This window comes from Pristis pectinata, chromosome 4 (genome assembly GCF_009764475.1).
Source record: "Pristis pectinata isolate sPriPec2 chromosome 4, sPriPec2.1.pri, whole genome shotgun sequence".
NCBI classification, from domain to species: Eukaryota; Metazoa; Chordata; class Chondrichthyes; order Rhinopristiformes; family Pristidae; genus Pristis; species Pristis pectinata.
The window spans coordinates 14,529,699-14,547,256 of record NC_067408.1 but is presented as its reverse complement, the minus strand read 5'-3'; the positions used below and the strand labels follow the sequence as shown (position 1 = coordinate 14,547,256).

Genomic DNA, 17,558 nt, shown 5'->3' with positions numbered 1-17,558 from the left:
GGAAAATAACAAATACCAGAGCTAAGAACAAGATCAGACAAGCAGCTTACCAGGAAATCTCCAAGATTTAATGCAAAACTCCTATAACTTCAGACAGTTTGTGGGATCATGTAAATTGATCACAAACTCATGATTTTTCGACTTTGGGTCTGCATGTGAACACCCACACCTCAGGTCTTTCAGGGTGTAGTCTCCAGTTGGTCCAAACAGTGGGGAGGTGGGGCTGAGCATGGACCAATTGGAACCAGTGGGCTCAAAGACAACATCACCAACTCTCTGACCAAGTCCCCAGATATTCACAAAAGAAGAATGTTCCTCCATATTCTGCAGAGTTAAATCAATTGACAGAAATTTTAGGATAAAATCTTCCTCGTGCACATTGTTTCACCCAAAGGCTATTCTTTCTCTAAGATGGTTTAATACGAAAGGTAGATTGTTGCAACCATTTTGTGAACTCATTAGTGGAAGACAGGAAGCCAGAGTTATTGAGGATCTTTAAGCAAAATACCTAAACAGGTAGCACTTTGTGACCACGGCTCCCAACCTTTAGCATTGTCATGGACAAGGATAGGAGCAAAGAGGACAGGAAAATATTTAATTGAGGAAGGACAAATTATGAGGCTATAAGGCTAGAACTTGTGAGTGTGAATTGGGATGACATTTTTGAAGGGAAATGTACTATGGAGATGTGGTCCTTGTTCAGGGATCTCTTGCAGGATGTTAGGGATAAATTTGTCTCGGTGAGGCAGAGAAAGAATGGCAGGGTGAAGGAACCATGGGTGACGAGAGAGGTGGAACATCTAGTTAGGAGGAAGAAGGCAGCATACATAAGGTTTAGGCACCAAGGATCAGATAGGTCTCTTGAGGAATATGGGGTAACAAGGAAGGAACTTAAGAAGGGGCTGAAGAAAGCAAGAAGGGGACATGAAAAGGCTTTGGTGAGTAGGGTTAAGGAAAACCCCAAGGCATTTTTCATATGTGAAAAACAGAAGGATGACGGGAGTAAAGGTAGGACCGATTAGGGATAAAGGTGGGAAGATGTGCCTGGAAGCTGTGGAAGTGGGTGAGGTCCTCAATGAATACTTCTCTTCAGTATTCACCAAGAAGAGGGGCCTTGATGATGCTGAGGACAGTGTTGCTAAGTTTAATGTTCTAGAGCATGTTGATATCAAGAGAGATGATGTGTTGGAGCTGTTAGAAAATATTAGGACAGATAAGTCCCCGGGCCCTGACGGAATATTCCACAGGCTGCTCCACAAGGTGAGGGAGGAGATTGCTGAGCCCTTGGCTAGGTTCTTTGAGTCCTCATTGTCCACGGGAATGGTACCAGAGGATTGGAGGGTGGCAAATGTTGTCCCCTTATTCAAAAAAGGTAGTAGGGATAGTCAAGGGAATTATAGACCAGTGACCCTTACATCTGTGGTGGGCAAGCTGTTGGAAAGGATTCTTAGAGATAGGATCTATGGGCATTTAGAGAATCATGGTCTGATTAGGGACAGCCAGCATGGCTTTGTGAAGGGAAGATCATGTCTCACAAGCCTGATAGGATTCTTTGAGGAGGTGACCAGGCAGATTGATGAGGATAGTGCAGTAGATGTGGTCTACATGGAATTTAGTAAGGCATTTGACAAGGTTCCACATGGTAGGCTTCTTCAGAAGGTCAGAGGGCATGAGATCCAGGGAGGCTTGGCCGTGTGAATTCAGAATTGGCTTGCCTGTAGAAAGCAAAGGGTTGTGATGGAGGGAGTGCATTTAGATTGGAGGGCTGTGACTGGCGGTATCCCACAAGGATCAGTTCTGGGACCTCTGCTTTACGTGACTTTTATTAATGACTTGGATGAATGGGTAGAAGGGTGGGTTAGCAAGTTTGCAGACGACACAAAGGTTGGTGGTGTTATGGATAGTGTAGAGGATTGTCGAAGATTGCAGAGGGACATTGATAAAATGCAGAGCTGGGCTGGGAAGTAGCAGATGGAGTTCAATCCGGAGAAGTGTATGGATGTACACTTTGGAAGGACAAACTCCAAGGCAGAATACAAAGTTAATGGCAGGATTCTTGGTAGTGTGAAGGAGCAAAGGGATCTGGGGGGGGTCCATATCCACAGATCCCTGAAAGTTGCCTCACAAGTGGATAGGGTAGTTAAGAAAGCTAATGGGGTGTTCATTTTCATAAGTCAAGTGATCGAGTTTAAGAGCCACGAGGTAATGATGCAGCTCTATAAAACTCTGGTTAGACCACACTTGGAGTACTGTGTCCATTTCTGGTTTCCTCATTATAGGAAGGATGTGGAGGCGTTGGAAAGGGTGCAGAGGAGATTTACCAGGATGCTGCCTGGTTTAGAGAATATGCAATATGAGGAGAGACCAAGGGAGCTAGGGCTTTACTCTTTGGGGAGGAGGATGAGAGGAGACATGATAGAGGTGTATAAAATATTAAGAGGAATAGATAGAGTGGACAGCCAGTGCCTCTTTCCCAGGCCACCAATGCTCAGTACAAGAGGGCATGGCTTTAAAGTAATGGGTGGGAAGTTCAAGGGAGATATCAGAGGAAGGTTTTTTACCGAGAGAGTGGTTTGATCATGGAATGCGCTGCCTGAGGCGGTGGTGGAGGCAGGTACATTGGTCAAATTCAAGAGATTACTAGATAGGCATATGGAGGAATTTAAAATAGAGGGATATGTGGCAGGAAGGGGTTAGATAGTCTTAGGTGAGGTTTAAAGGTCGGCACAACATTGTGGGCCAAAGGGCCTGTATTGTGCTGTACTCTTCTATGTTCTACGAAGAGAAAGCTGCAATTTGGAGCATGAGAGGCATTAGTTTCATCCTTCTAATCTTCAGGATGGAGGGGCAGGAGAGGGGGCAGCAGAGAGAAGCTTGTGTGAGATGAAGGCTTAATGTAACAGAAGGCAAGAAGAGTATAGAAAATCTTGGAGTGAAATTAAAAGAGAAATGAGGTAAGCAAAGAGATGGTATAAATATACATGGCCAAGTCAATTCAGAGAAAATTCAAGTGTGTTTTATTTGTGTATGAAGAGGATAAGAAAGAACAAAGTAGGCCTTATTAGGTACCATGTAACCTATGTGAAGCGGTGATGGGTTGGTTCTTATTGCACACCATGTGGCTGTCAGTCTGATAGGGGTGGAATATGATCTAGTTAAGGTAGGATTGCAAATTGAATGAAACGTTGGCACTGTGTCAGGAGGCAAAGGGTAACAGGTTGACAGGTGCTTCTGTGACTGAAATGTTGTTGCTAGCAGGGTTCCAAAGGCCTCAGTACTGACCTTTTTGTTCTTGTTATAGAAATTCATGATTTAGACGTATTTAAGGAGCATGATAAAGGAGTTTACAGATGATACACAAATTGACTGAGTGGTTGTAAATGAGGAGAAAGTTTTCGACTACAGGAAGATAAAGGTGATCTGTTCAGCTGAGTGTGAGATAGCGTGCAGAGCAGATTCATGAGGATGACATCAGGATTAGAAAATATAGTCATGAGGAAAGAATGGATAAGAGGTGCAGTGTTCTTTAACATCTAGAATGTTGAACAGGAGACTTAATTGTGCATAATATCTTGAGGTACTGAGACAGAACAAATAGGAGGGACTAAACAGAAGGCCCAAGAACCAAAGGGAATGGACTTAAATGAGTAATTTGTAGAATTATGATGGGGGAGATAGGGAACAATTCTAGAGGTCTGAAATTCACTACCTGAAAGGATGATGTGGGTGGAAACCCTCATCAGATTTAAAATATACTTGCATGTGTGCTTGAAGATCTGTGAAAGGCAGGGCTGTGAACCCAATGTTGGAGATTAGGCTGTTATCTCTTTTCCAAGCAGCATGAACACAATGGGCTGAATGGCCTCTTCCTGGCCTGTAAGTTTTTTGCGATTCAGTAATGTTTTTTTGTTGCATACACTTCACTCATTTGCCTGTAAGCTGTACATTATTCTATAGCCATGTCATCAAGGGTGATGCAATGTTATGTACACTGCTACTCCACTGGCATTATTCACATCAGAGTAAACACGTTAAATTTTTGTCCAAAGTGTGGATATTCTGAACAGTCAAGTTGGGAATGAAATAAATAAGACAGAACAAAATGATGCAATGTGAGAACTGAGCAAATTGAAGGGGTAATCTCAATAGAGCATGTGTTTAAAGTAGGCAAAACCGTGTAACTGTATGGAGAGTACTAAATCACAAGAAATCAGGCCTAGATAGTGAACAATATCTGCTCCCTACTTTGTACAATTTATGCAAAGAGTTAAATTACCAAAGGCATTCAGAAAATTGGATTTCTCCATTGCCTGTGTACAGCCAGATGCTGACAAATGTCCAATGCTGAGAAATCCAATTTTCTGAATTGGAATTGTCCACAATACTGGATCATCAATGTGTGGTATGGGATCTACTTATTTACCTACCTTTTACCCATATTGAAGCCCATCTGCCCCAGTTTTTGACAATTTACAATGAAAATGACAGCATTAAAATACAAGGAGCTATTGTATATATTAATAGCTCCTTGTATTTTAATGCTGCCATCTACATTGCAAAATCTGATGTGGTTTATGTTCAAGTCACATTGAAATATGCTGAATAATTGTTACTCTCAACATCTTCTTGTTGGAACCAAATTGGAAACATCCTGCTATTTTGAATAACTATCTATCACAGGTATTCCTTGTTCCCTGTCACATAGCCAATCTTCTGGTCAGGTCAATATATGCCTTTAATCCTCTGAATTTCAAATTTGGCCAACAAGATTTTGTGAAGAACATTTCCAAGTAGCTTCTGGAGGTCCACAAAAGCAAAAACTATTGACTTTCCCCTGTCTGTTACTTTAACTAATATCATCTCTCCCGACCAAGAAAACTTTATGGGACTTCTGAGTCTTCCTCTATAAATCCAGCTACAGAAGGGGTGAATCCGCAGACTATCTGCATTAATAATGATGTCCATCTTCTCATGCAGATTATCTGAGGAGTGCCATCATTCTCCATGAGAGCTTCAGGGGGAGGATGGAAACACTTTACTTAAAAGCCATGGTCTTTGTCATTAACATCAACTTTAAAAATTTGCATATAATGTTAAGAATAAAATAATATTGGCAGATTTGAAACTGCTTTGAAATCTATGTAGATGAAACGCCTACCACTCACTGAGTAAACTTGATTCTACAAGGTAAGAGAGGATCATGATGATTGGTCACACACAAAATGACACCCATTAACAACGAGCATAAAACAGGCAATAGGCTAAGCTTGGGAACTTTACTCTACAATCTCTGAAGTCAAAGAAAGATGGCTTTTCACTTCAGTGTCATTTTCCTGGCCATTTACTTGCTCTGCCAGATGAGAACTGTAAGTAATTGATTCAAGGTTGTTTGTATTCTATTGGAAATAAAGGAATGTGTTTTGAAACTTGTCTCTTTGATTAAGAAGCCATTTGTTGAAAGACAACTTGATTAAAATGGGAGCTGAGGAATCTACTTGCACATAAGCCTGATGACTTACAGCCCTAAAGTTCTGTGCAAGAGTACTGATAAGGTAGTGTAAAGCATCAAGTGTAAAGTAATAAAGCAACACTTCTATGTTTCCTGAAGACACTTAGTCTTTTTTTTCATGTATGAAAGGAAAAGAGGTAGTCTTAATGCTTTTGGAAATGGAAGATAAATCTAAAGTAGCCAGAATGATCATAGAAAGGTGGAAAGAGCAGTTTGAGAGGAAAATTCCTTGGCATTCCATTGATTAGGTTTCATTGCAGCTGAGGTGAGTTAAGTCACCAGACTTGTAATTGAATAGGCATGGAGAAATAACCCAAGGATCCAAGTTCAAATCTCATCACTGTAATAGGGGAATTTAAATTCTATTCCGTTCAATTATTAATTTGAATTTTTTTTAATAAACAAGCTTATTGTTAGTAATGCCACCCCCAAAACTACATGGTGTAGAAGGCTACAGACCTAATGTGAGGTAAATAAAGTGTGTAGGTTGGAAGATGAGTAGTGTGGGCTGAGGGCCTGTTTTTGTGCTGTACAACTCCGTGACACAACCTGCCTGTACTTCAAGGGAGACACCTCTGTTTTGTAAGACCTATAATCTCATTTTTCCTATCTTTGAACACATGTACTTTCTGAGCATTCAGTTAATTAGTAGATACAGAGACTGCAGATGCTACAATCTGCTGAGGGAACCCAGCAGATGAAACAGCATCAGTGGGGGGGGGGGGGGGAAGGAATTTTTGTCCTGATGTCAGTCTTATTGTCTATTCCCAGTACAAAGTTGCATCTGAAATGTCCACAGTTCCTTTCTCCAACAGATGCTGTTCAAGCAGTTGATTTCCTCCATCAGATTGTTTATTACTTGAAATATGATTGAAACTGTTCTAAACTTTGTCTGAAAAAACTTAACTCTTTTCTAATTATCATCATTGTCAAGTCATTATTTTAGGGATTCCAGAGTTTAGAAACATTGTGGGTACTGTGTTGTATTCTTTTAGAGAAACTGTCAGCACATTGAAGTAGTAATGCTTTGTAGAGCCAACCAGTGAACAAGTTATCTTGAATCTGGTAATCGGAAATGAGGCAAGTTTAATAAAAGATCTCCCTTGGAAGTACTTATCACAGCAAGAAAGAATTTACCATTCAGTTTAAGTGGCAGAAAATGGCTCAGAAAAGACAAACTAAAACCAAATTGAATTTCAATGGAATGAGAATACAATTGGCTTGAGTGGATTGAACCAATAGATTAGTAGGAAGGACAGTAAGCAAGCAGTGCCACACATATAGCACTCAGCAGACGTATATCCCAGTAAGGAGGAAAGAACCAATCATGGCTAACCAAGGAAGATGAGGAGATTAACAAATTGAAAGAGAATACGAAAGGAGATGAATGTTAACGGTGGGCCCAAAGGTTGGTATAAATTCTTAATCCAGCAAGGAAGGACAAAAAGGGAGAAAATAAATGGAAGGTAAACTAGCAAAGAATATTTTCAAAAAAGACATTTTTTTAAGCATATAAATTGAAAGAGGTCCAAATGAAAATTGGCTCATAAGAGAATGATTATGTTGATCAAGGAAATGAAAGAAGACTCATTTTGCATAAATCTTTAGGATTGAATTTGTACAAACATCCCATTAATACAGGGGCCCCTGGGTTACAGAAAACCTGATTTACCAAATCCAAATTTATGCAAATTTTCTCAGACTCTGCTCTGAGATACAGTACTCGGATCTGTTCACAAGGAAACAATGCAGAGATTGCCCAGGTAAAAAGCCAATTCCTTCTCCAAACTCTTCAGGTAAGATATAACATTAAAAACTCTAAGCCACATCTCATTAGCGCACACTTTCTTTCATTCAACTGCTGATAGTTTTCTCACTGATTAGCAGATCAGCTTCCCCCGCACACCCACCCCCCCCCCCCCCCCCCCCCCCCCCCACCAATCACTCCACCTGGGCTGCATTCAGACAAATTTCTCTCAATTCAATTGCTGGTACACCTTCTATCATCTACACTGACCTTCCCCAGCTTAGTCTTTGCATATCAGTCCCCAAAGGCTGAAGAGGCTAAAGATCTTGCGTTACAGTTTTGAGGGGAAATTGTTGGCTCCCAGTTTATGGAAAATTCAGATTACAGACTGTTCTCGGGAATGGATCGTTGCGTAATCCAGAGACCTCCACTGTACTGAATAATACTGTGGAAGAGTTAAGTACCATCACCACACCTAGAGAAAGAGTATGAGGGAAAATAATTGGACTAAAGGCTGATAGGTCCCCTGGCCTGGATGGTTTGCAACTTAGCGTGTATTGAGGAACTAGGTGCATTGGTTGTAATCTTCAAAAAAATAACAGAAGGATAATGAAATGCTAACCCTTATTTCAAGATTGTTGGAGTATTAAAGTGAGGAAATATTGCATTCACCAAGACACTGTTGAGACCACATCTAGAGGACTGTGGACCATTTTGGTCTCCTATTTAAAGAAAGATGTCATCTGATTGGAGGCAATTCGGAAAATGTTAATTGAGATGATCCATTATGTGGATGGGTTCAACTACAAGGAAAGATGAAACGGGTTGGGACTCCACTGATTGGAGTTTAGAAGAATGAGAGGTGAACTTATTTGGAGCGTGCAAGATATTTAGGGACTAGAAAGAGTAAATGTTGAGGACATGTTTCCTCTTATGGGAGTTCAGAATTATAGGGCCTAGTCTGAGAATAAGCGGTATATTTAAGATCCAGATTTCATCTGAGGGTAGTGGGTTTTTTTTAAACGCCTTGCCACTGAGAGGTGTGGGGACAGAGTCCCTGGGTATAATAAGACTGAGACAGATATTTCCAGTCATTAAGGGAATCAAGGGTTGTGTGTAAAGGGCCTGAAAGTGGATTTGAGAAATGTTGGATTAGCCGTGATCCTATTGAATAGTAGGTTAGATTTGAGTTACTGAATTAATTAATTCCACTGTTCTTCTGGTCTTAGTCACAGAGTCATACAGTATGGAAACAGGCCATTCAGCCCATGTCCATGCCAATCAATGGGCACCCATCCATATTAATCCATTTTCCAGCAATTGGCCATATTCTATGTCCAAGTGATTCAAGTGTTTGTCCAGACACTTCTTAAATACTGTCACCAATTCTGCTTCCACTGCTCTCTCCAGCAGTGCATTCCTGGTACTTGCCAACCTGAGAAACAAAGATCCCCTCTGAATCTCTTACTCTTTACCCTAAATCTGTGTCGTCTAGTTTTATTCACCTCTGATAATGGGAAAGGTTCCCTGCCTTCTACCCTGTCCATACCTCATAATCTTGTATACCTCAATCACATCCCCTCATAACCTCCTCAGCTCTTGGGATAACTGATTTAGCTTCTCTGGTCTCCCCTCATAATTAAAATACTCCTTTGCAGGGAAAATTGTAGTGAATCTCCTCTTTCTCCCCCCCTCCCCCTCCAGTGTGATCACATTCTTCCTGTAATGTGGTGACCAGAACTGCACGCAGTACTCAATCTGCGGTCTGAGCAGTGTCTTATAAAGTTGGACCATATCCTCCTCGCTCTTGTATTCATTGTCTTATGGTGTAACAGGGGATATCAGCATAAATAATGCATGACTGTGGAATATACATTGGAAGATAAATTAAGCAACTGAATGATGAACATTCCTGGTATATTAATAGGAGTTATTAATATAATTTTCATGCAGCTATCAATGTGTTTGCAACTGTTGGGATTGGATATCTTTAAATTGTTTCATGCTGATTTAAAAAAAAAAATGCCATTTCAATTATGTTTTGATTGTTTGGGGATGTGCAACTTATTTCTAAGAGGCAATCTAATGTATCCTGTTTTCCTTTATATTTTGTGTACCTTTCTCCCACTGCATTTATTGTCCTGTACACTTTTTTCTTTGCTGATCTGTATTAAAACTCCTATCAGAGAGCAGACCTTCTACACGTCCTAATACATTTCATACGGCATGTAAAATTACATGTAAAGATTGAACAGTGAAACCATCAGACAATAAAGACCTTAAGTTAATCTTTTGGTTTGTGTTGATGATTTTTTTATTTCCATGAGAAACCTTTAGAAAATTTTAGGAAAGAGCAGCAAAAAATATAAGAATGTCTTGTTTAGTTATCATATTAGAAGTGAAACAAGTTTGCTTATGATCAGAATTAGTTCTACCACTTATAGTAATAATCCAATTTCTCCTTTTAGTCAGAAGCTGTTTTTTGGGAAAACTGCAGTAAAGGAAATAATGTGCTTCAGTTCAAGTCTGTCTCACTTCAACCAAAAGATATTACCTTACCTGGAAAGATCACTCTTTCGTGGACTGCTGAAGCCAAACATCATCTCAGGGGATTAATGGTAAGTGAGTCTTCATCCTGTCCATTCTGCAGGCTTGTTATCATCTGATTTCACGTAAGTGATGCCATGTTTTGTGCTGATCCTTATAGCTTGTGCTAATGTTAACTTAACCAGTGGATAGCCAGCTGAATAATCCTAACTTTCAGTATGTAACTATCCTTGGATTTCCTGGAGTAGCAGGATTATAATGTCACCTGCACACCACTGTGTTGTGCAAGAAAATAAACTTTTCTCTTCCAATGGGAGTTTAGGACCTGTAATGCAGCACCAGTGTGGATAGGAAAGGCAGGTTCAGTGATGGTCTTCAATAGAGAACTGAAAAGGTATATAAGTGTAGGATGGAGGAGATGAACTAGTTGTACAGCTGTGACATGGAGCTGGGATGAACTTGATGGCCTGAGTGGCCGCCTTCCATGCTGTGATCTCTGATTCTGGGGAGTTCAACATGTGCATTGAGATGACTATCAAACAAAGGAGTAAACACTCTATTACACTTTTCCTATTGGTCTAACCATTAGCCCTGTTCCATTAGTGTCACTCTACAATTGAAAGCTTAAGCTTGACATCACTTCATTGCTTTCTTATCTGATTTGTTATTCCACTTCTAGTGTCAGACCATGTTTTTGTCTTGTAATGATGACTTCTTATTTGGATTTCATTCTTTTATTTTAAAATGTTTTTGACTGCTCATGGGTTGTGGATCAGCATTTAATGCCACTTGAAAATCTCCCTTGTGTTGAATATGCAATCAATCTAGATAAGGGAAAGGTATTCTGTCTTGCTCTTGGCTTGTGTGTTGTAGGTGGTAGACAGTGTTTGGAATCAGGAGGTCAATCAATGAAACCCAGTGAAAGTTTTAACAGAAGGTCATCAACTTACAATATTGATTTTTGTTCCTCTATTTCTGCCAGACCTGATGAGCATTATCATGATTTTCAGTGTTTATTTCACCTATCCAATATCTGTCAAACTTCACTTTTTATCTGACTTAAGTTCCTTGCATGGAAGAGCCATTGATCCACCTGAGTCTCCCACTGAAAATTTGGCAGTAGATTAAAATAGAGAGGATGCTAGAAATACTCAAGCCCTATCAATACCCCACACAACTCCAATCCATGTGGAAATGCTTTTCTTTTATTGTAGATGGTAGTGGTTCATGAAATAAGAAAAGAAATAGGAGCTTGAGAGGAAGAACCAAGATTTTTTTTAGGGCAGGCACAGTAGTGTAGTGGTTCGCGTAATGCTATTACAGCACCAGCAACCTGGGTTCAATTCTGGCCATTGTCTGTAAGGAGTTTGTATGTTCTCCCTGTGTCTGCATGGGTTTCCTCTGGGTGCTCAGGTTTCCTCCCACATTCCAAAGACGTACAGGTTAGGAAGTTGTGGGCATGCTATGTTGGTGCCAGAAGCATGGTGACACTTGCGGGCTGCCCCCAGAACATTCTACGCAGAAGATGTATTTCACTGTGCTTTGATGTATGTGTGACTAATAAAGATATTTTTTTAAAAGTTTTTCTTAAACAAATAGAGATGTTCAGTTAAATATGACAAGCCAATTTTATTATTTTAAACAAATATCAATTCCAAGGAAGCCATGGCATTTGTATTCATTCATCGTCAACAGAACAACCTTGATAATCAGGTAGTTTTTAACAATAAAAAATAACCTAATGCTTGTGAGCTCTTGTACTGGAAAGTGAGTTCAAAATTAGTGTACAAAGAATAGTTTAGCAATGTCTATTGTTGAACTTAACCTGCTTTGTTTTCAGTAACATAAATTAATTTTATTTTGACTTAAAATGTTTAACATAAAACTAGCATGGGATGTAATGCTCTGTTGCTTACACTCTTGTTCTGTATGTTCTGCTTCTTACCCAGCCATTTGAGATTAAATTGACTTGCTTCCACTCCAATTCTGTGGAATCTATGTGGCTGATGAGCCAATGAAGCTGTAATTTTGGTCTTTCACTTCACAGAACTAACCACTTCTTTTGCATGTTTAATTACTTCAGGCTAAAGTACAATTTCACAAGAAGATGTACTTTTGGATGGAAATTCCCTGTCCTCACTTTTTCAATTGTGAGTTCACTTTCTGTGACTGGTTGGATCGGGAGCCATCTTGTTCTTTTACTCCTGTAAGTTTGATATTTCCTGTTACATGATGCAATTATGTTCTTTGTACATTAGGATATGTTCACCTAAGGTCATTGTCATCAATTGTTGGTTGATTATAATATATACTGTATCCTTAACTCCCATATTTATCCATTTAGAAATGATGCCCATTCTAATGCAGAGTGCATTACCAAAAGTTTATTGGTTTGAAATGTATGAAGCGCAGATCAAATAATATTCATGTTCTCAAATGCAAATTTCAGAGAAAGCTTGGGCTCTTTTCTCTGGAGTGACGAAGGCTGAGGGGTGATCTGTTGGAAGTGTATAAAATTATAAGGGGCATAGATAGGGTGGACAAGCAATATCTTTTTTTCCCCATTGCTGAGCAATCAAATACCAGAGGGCATGCATTTAAGGTGAGGGGGTAGGTTCAGAAGAGATGTGAGGGGTAAGTTTTTTTTACTCAGAGTGGTGGAAGTCTGGAATGCATTGCCTGATAGGGTGGTGGAGGCAAATTCATTGGGGGCTTTTAGGAGGGGCTTGGATGGGCACATGAATGAGAGGAAAATGGAGGGATTAGCTATATTGGCACAACATTGTGGGCCAAAGGGCCTGTTCTGTGCTGTACTGTTCTATGTTCTGAAACTTCACTACAACTGCCAACCAGCAGGGGGCAGAGGAATTTCAAATCTATTGTACATCAAACAAAGTCAATTTTCTATGAAAATAGTTTATCTGAAGAGTAAAGAAAGCAGAAACTTCAGCAACTTCACCCAATAAAAGCAGTAAAAAGTTCACAAGGAAACTTCAGTAAGTGGGGTTAGTTAAAATAACCTAACTAGGTAAATTCATTCTCAGTCATGTTGCAGAAGTGAGTACCAAATTGAATTGACATGGAAATGATCCAATCACCTGCATTTTGCCTGTTTATTGCATTGTTTTTAAATACAAATTTAAAAATAAATTCTCTATATATCACATTTTGGTATTAAAAAGCATTTGCTTGTTGGTCCAAATATTAAGTTTTAAACTTTCAGTGTTAAAGTCCTAATTTGAGTTGCACATGGCTTAAGTATTGAAAACATCAACCTGGATCAATGATCAGTGAGAATCAATGGTCCTGCCCAGCCTAACTGACAAAATCCTTTCAATGTTTTCACTTTAATGTATTCCTGCAAATTTGGGAAACTGCTTTTGTCTACTGTACTCACCATGCAGGGTGTTCCATATCTGACTTTGACTTCAAGAATTGTCTAAATGGAAAAGCAAAAGAAGTATTTGCTAGAAATCTAAAATAAAAATGCTATAAATATTCTGCTGGTCAGGTATTAATGATATTTGAATTGAATAGAAGCAGTAACTGTTTCTCTCTCCACAGATGAACTAGATGTGTTGAGTTATTCTAACATTTTCCATTGTACAAATGGAACCTATTTCTGGACTTTTCTCCACAAAATACATTAACAAGGTTTCGAAAAGAACAAATCTCAATAGAAATACAAAAAACAGTGTAAATAACCACATAAAGCACTTTAGAGAGGATGCAGAGGAGATTTACCAGGACGCTGCCTGGATTAGAGAACAAGTCTTATGAAGAAAGGTTGAACGAGCTAGGGCTTTTCTCTTTGGAGTGATGCAGGATGAGAGGTGACTTGATAAAGTGTACAAGATTGAGAGGCATAGATAGTGGACAGCAAGCACCTCTTTCCCAGGGTGGCAATGGCCAATACCAGAGAACACCAGTTTAAGGTCAGAGGAGGAAAGTTTTGGGGGGGATGTCAGGGGTAGGTTTTTTTAGAGTGGTGGGTGCCTGGAACACACTGCTGGGGGTGGTGGTAGAGGCTGATACCATAGGGACATTTATAAGACTCTTAGGCACATGGATGTAAGAAAAATATTTATGGGCCGTGTAGCAGGGCAGGGCTAACCTATATAAACCTAACTCTATTGATCATAGAGTAGGTTTATATAGGTGGGCACAACATTGTAGGCTGAAAGGCCTGCACTGTGCTGTATTGTTCTACGCTCTATAAAGAGAATGTGTTAAAGTACTAAAATGTCCTGTGGTAAATTGTACAGCACTACCACAATATCTCATTCAGACACAGCCAACAGAGACAAGATTCCAAAACAAGGTGAAGTTTGCTACTGTAACAAAACACAATGAAGCAATTCACTAGCAGCATTACAGACTGTATTGTAATGTATCAGGATTGATTTTTTTTTTAAAAACCTGCACTTTTAACAAGCCTCTGTTAAGAGCTCAGCCTATTTATGCAGTGTACATTGACACGAGGATGCAAGATTTGATTGGAGATCCATTCATTTCCAGTGGGTGGCATGTTGCAATGGAATTCTTCCATACCAAGCTATTGTTTCCTATCACTTTAGTCCTGTTGTAACTTGCATCCTGAGAGAAAAAGAGAGCCCCTGTGGAAGTTCTACCTGACATTTAAACTAAGTGACACAACTGCAGTAAACTGACTAAAGCTCCAGTAGGAGATTGAAAGCACCCTCATGAAAATTCAAGGTTCATTGTGAGGGACTGGAATCGTCTGGTTTAAGGTCGTGCTTGCAGTGCATAACAATGGAACCTGACAATGTCTGGTGATCTTGCAATGGATTTGCTTTGTTTTGGCTCCAGTCTCACACCCAGATCCAAAGAAATCTCCACAATCCATTACATAATAGCATGTTGGCACTAACATTACAATTGAAACCTATGGGATCTCCCTGCTCACTCCTAGGCTGGGTACACTATTAACATAACACCATAGGATTCCAGTCAGATTTTGAAGGAAACTGGATCACAGAGCCCTTTCAGGAAGTTCATACATTTGGCTTCATTTGCCTGTTTTGAATGCTATCCAAAATCAATACATCTTTTTTATATAGATTCCATAGAAGTAGATAAATTCCATAGAACCATACAGCACAAAACAGGCCCTTCGGCCCACCATATTGTGCTGTCCATCAAACCACCCTCACACTATCTAAACCTTTCCTCCCGCATATCCCTCTATCTCACATTCCTCCATGTGCCTATCCAACAAACTCTTGAACCTGTCCAATGTATCTGCCTCCACCACCACCCCAAATAGTGCATTCCATGCACCAACCACTCTCTGGGTGAAAAACCTCCCCCTGACATCTCCCCTGAACCTCTCACCCATAACTACATAATCTAAGTGTGATTGGTATTGTTCTTGCACAAGTTCCTATTTAACTAACATTTCTACATCTGAGAGTTGAACTATAGATCAAATCCTAAAGCATTACTATGGTATCCTTATGGGTGCAAGATCCCTATGTGTTAGGCTCAGCAGTTCCAATAAATTGCTACTTACAATTGAATGGATTATAATTTAAGATCACAATGTAAATGAGCTAGTACACTAAATCACACAATAATCTCTGCACAAGTACCCAACAGCACCCGGAGGGATGAAGCCATTGGACATCTATCTGCAACATTTTTCTGTTTAATATGTACTGTATATCTGCTGTAGTTCAATGGTAACTTTCAAGGGGATATGTGTTCAAAACACATGCTAAAGCCCATCTAAAAAGAAATGCAGGGACATGCCAGTGCTGCTACTGAGAGGCCAATGTGCAATTAGTCACCATCTTTCAAAAGGGATTTTAAACTGAGGTTTGATCTGCCCTCTTTGGATCCCACAATGTTACTTAGGCTAATTATGATTCCCCAGTCAATACCAACATGTTATCTGTTCAAAAACACATGGCTATTTTTGGGACATTGCTATGTGCTAATATAAGAATTTCTCACGTTACATTATTGGCCATAAAGGATTATGGGTGCCTAGAGATTCTGAAGACAGTATACAGATGTAAGCTTTTCTTGTCGATATGCATATGTCTTGCCCAAATTTTTCAAATTAAGTGCAGTCTTCTACATGACAAAATACTTTGGAGAAATGCTGTATTAATATAGCAATAAATGTTATTGTTGAATGATGATAATACATATATTGTTTAGTGTTCTTAGTCAAAATATATTATAATAATTGTTTGGATCAAAAAGATGACAAAAATGAATCAGAAAATGAATTGTGATTTATCAGGTGTTGAAATTTGTGTTATTCAGCACTGTCCAGGCAAAGTATGAGAGAAATTTATCCTAAAACTAAATTTCTGTATTTCAGAATTCTTCAATAAACGCAACAAAATCATTTGATTATACAATGACCAAAGGATTGTCCTTTTTAACAAGTGGTAGTTACTCTGCAAAGCTTACACTGTTGAGCAATGGAAAAGTTGTTGGCTGTGTTCGTGTCTACTTTGAGATCACAGCTTCATAACGTGCACAAGAGGTGGCAAAGAAAATCAATACTTCAGGTACAATATTGTCTTTTACAAACAATGATTTTTAACATATTCTCAGTTTAGCTTAGAATTCTTTAGGATCTTGCTGCAACATTATTGAAATCTGTCAGAATTCACTGATATCTTCTGTATTCAGATGTGTTTTGGTTAACATTGTAATGGCTATATATTTCATGTAAAAAAAATAATAAATTGAGCATAATTCCCCTTATCAATGTACCTATAACATTTTTAAAGTAGTAGCATTCTAACCATGACAACTGTCTTCAATATAGGCAACCTTCTTGTTATGGCTGTTTATGCAACAGAAATTCTCCCTGATGGAATTCACAAATCACGACCCAAAGATACGATCCAGAGATATGGAATAAGATTCACTCTTACAGAATCGAAGAGAAAAAAAAAATAATTTATAAAGAATTAAATCAATTAAACACAAAGTTGGAAACAACAAATTTTGTCTATTTTTATTTTTTCAACTTGCATTTTTTTTACACACATGCAGGTAATCTGGCTGTTCTTCAGTGCAGTAGGCTCATTTTGCTGTCAAAAAGTATTTTATGTGTTTTCCACATTATTTACTCTCAAAATGTCTGAAACAGGGCCAGCAAGTTGAAGTGCAAGATGTAACCCTAAACAACTACACTGGATGTAAAAGATAATATTTTACACAATGCATGAATAAAAGGGTTTAAAAGGAAAGTCAGAAACCTTAAAAGGCAGAGAAAAAACATTCAAACATGATTCAGGCATTGTGCATGTCAAATTCATTTCTAGATAACATCTGGGTATGATGTCTAATCAGGTCCCAGTGTTCACAGAGATTTTGGGAATATCTGGGAACATTCTTGGCTGCTATTGGAATTCCAATTACGCCATTCTCTTGAAACAGGCATTCCTTTGTGAGCTCAGTAAAGGCCACAGAAATTTGTTTCCATTTGAGCATATTTCTTAATTAAATCTCAGTAATTTGGATTTATGTAGAGTCTTTCCATGGACAAATGCCCTTGTGTGTTTGACAGGAGAATTCCCCCCAAAAATTGCTACCTAAACATGTAAAGGGATATTTTTGGAAGATGGGATTAATTTAAAGAGTTTTTTGTAGGAAATGGGAGGTGGAGGTTTAGCCTAGGAGGTCCGTAGCATAGAATCTGGGTAATTGATCAAATTAGGGTACAGCTCTGTGGTCAGAACTGGAGCACAGAAGTCCTATGGGTTGTAG

The 17,558-nt window shown here is 39.1% G+C and overlaps 1 protein-coding gene across 2 annotated transcripts; it reads left to right on the top strand.

The window, feature by feature from the left end:
* The first annotated feature begins 5,311 nt into the window (after window positions 1–5,311).
* Window positions 5,312–16,720, top strand: LOC127569966 (ganglioside GM2 activator-like). 2 transcript variants are annotated; one of them, XM_052015081.1, is made up of 5 exons: window positions 5,312–5,366; window positions 9,725–9,874; window positions 11,887–12,009; window positions 16,156–16,348; window positions 16,612–16,720. In XM_052015081.1, exons 1-4 carry the CDS (start codon window positions 5,358–5,360, stop codon window positions 16,309–16,311), a joined length of 438 nt encoding a protein of 145 aa, XP_051871041.1. In that variant the 5' UTR covers window positions 5,312–5,357; the 3' UTR covers window positions 16,312–16,348; window positions 16,612–16,720. The 2 variants fall into 2 exon arrangements, with proteins under 2 accessions (XP_051871041.1, XP_051871040.1); XM_052015080.1 differs by lacking the exon at window positions 5,312–5,366 and adding an exon at window positions 5,445–5,552.
* The last annotated feature ends 838 nt before the right edge of the window (window positions 16,721–17,558 follow it).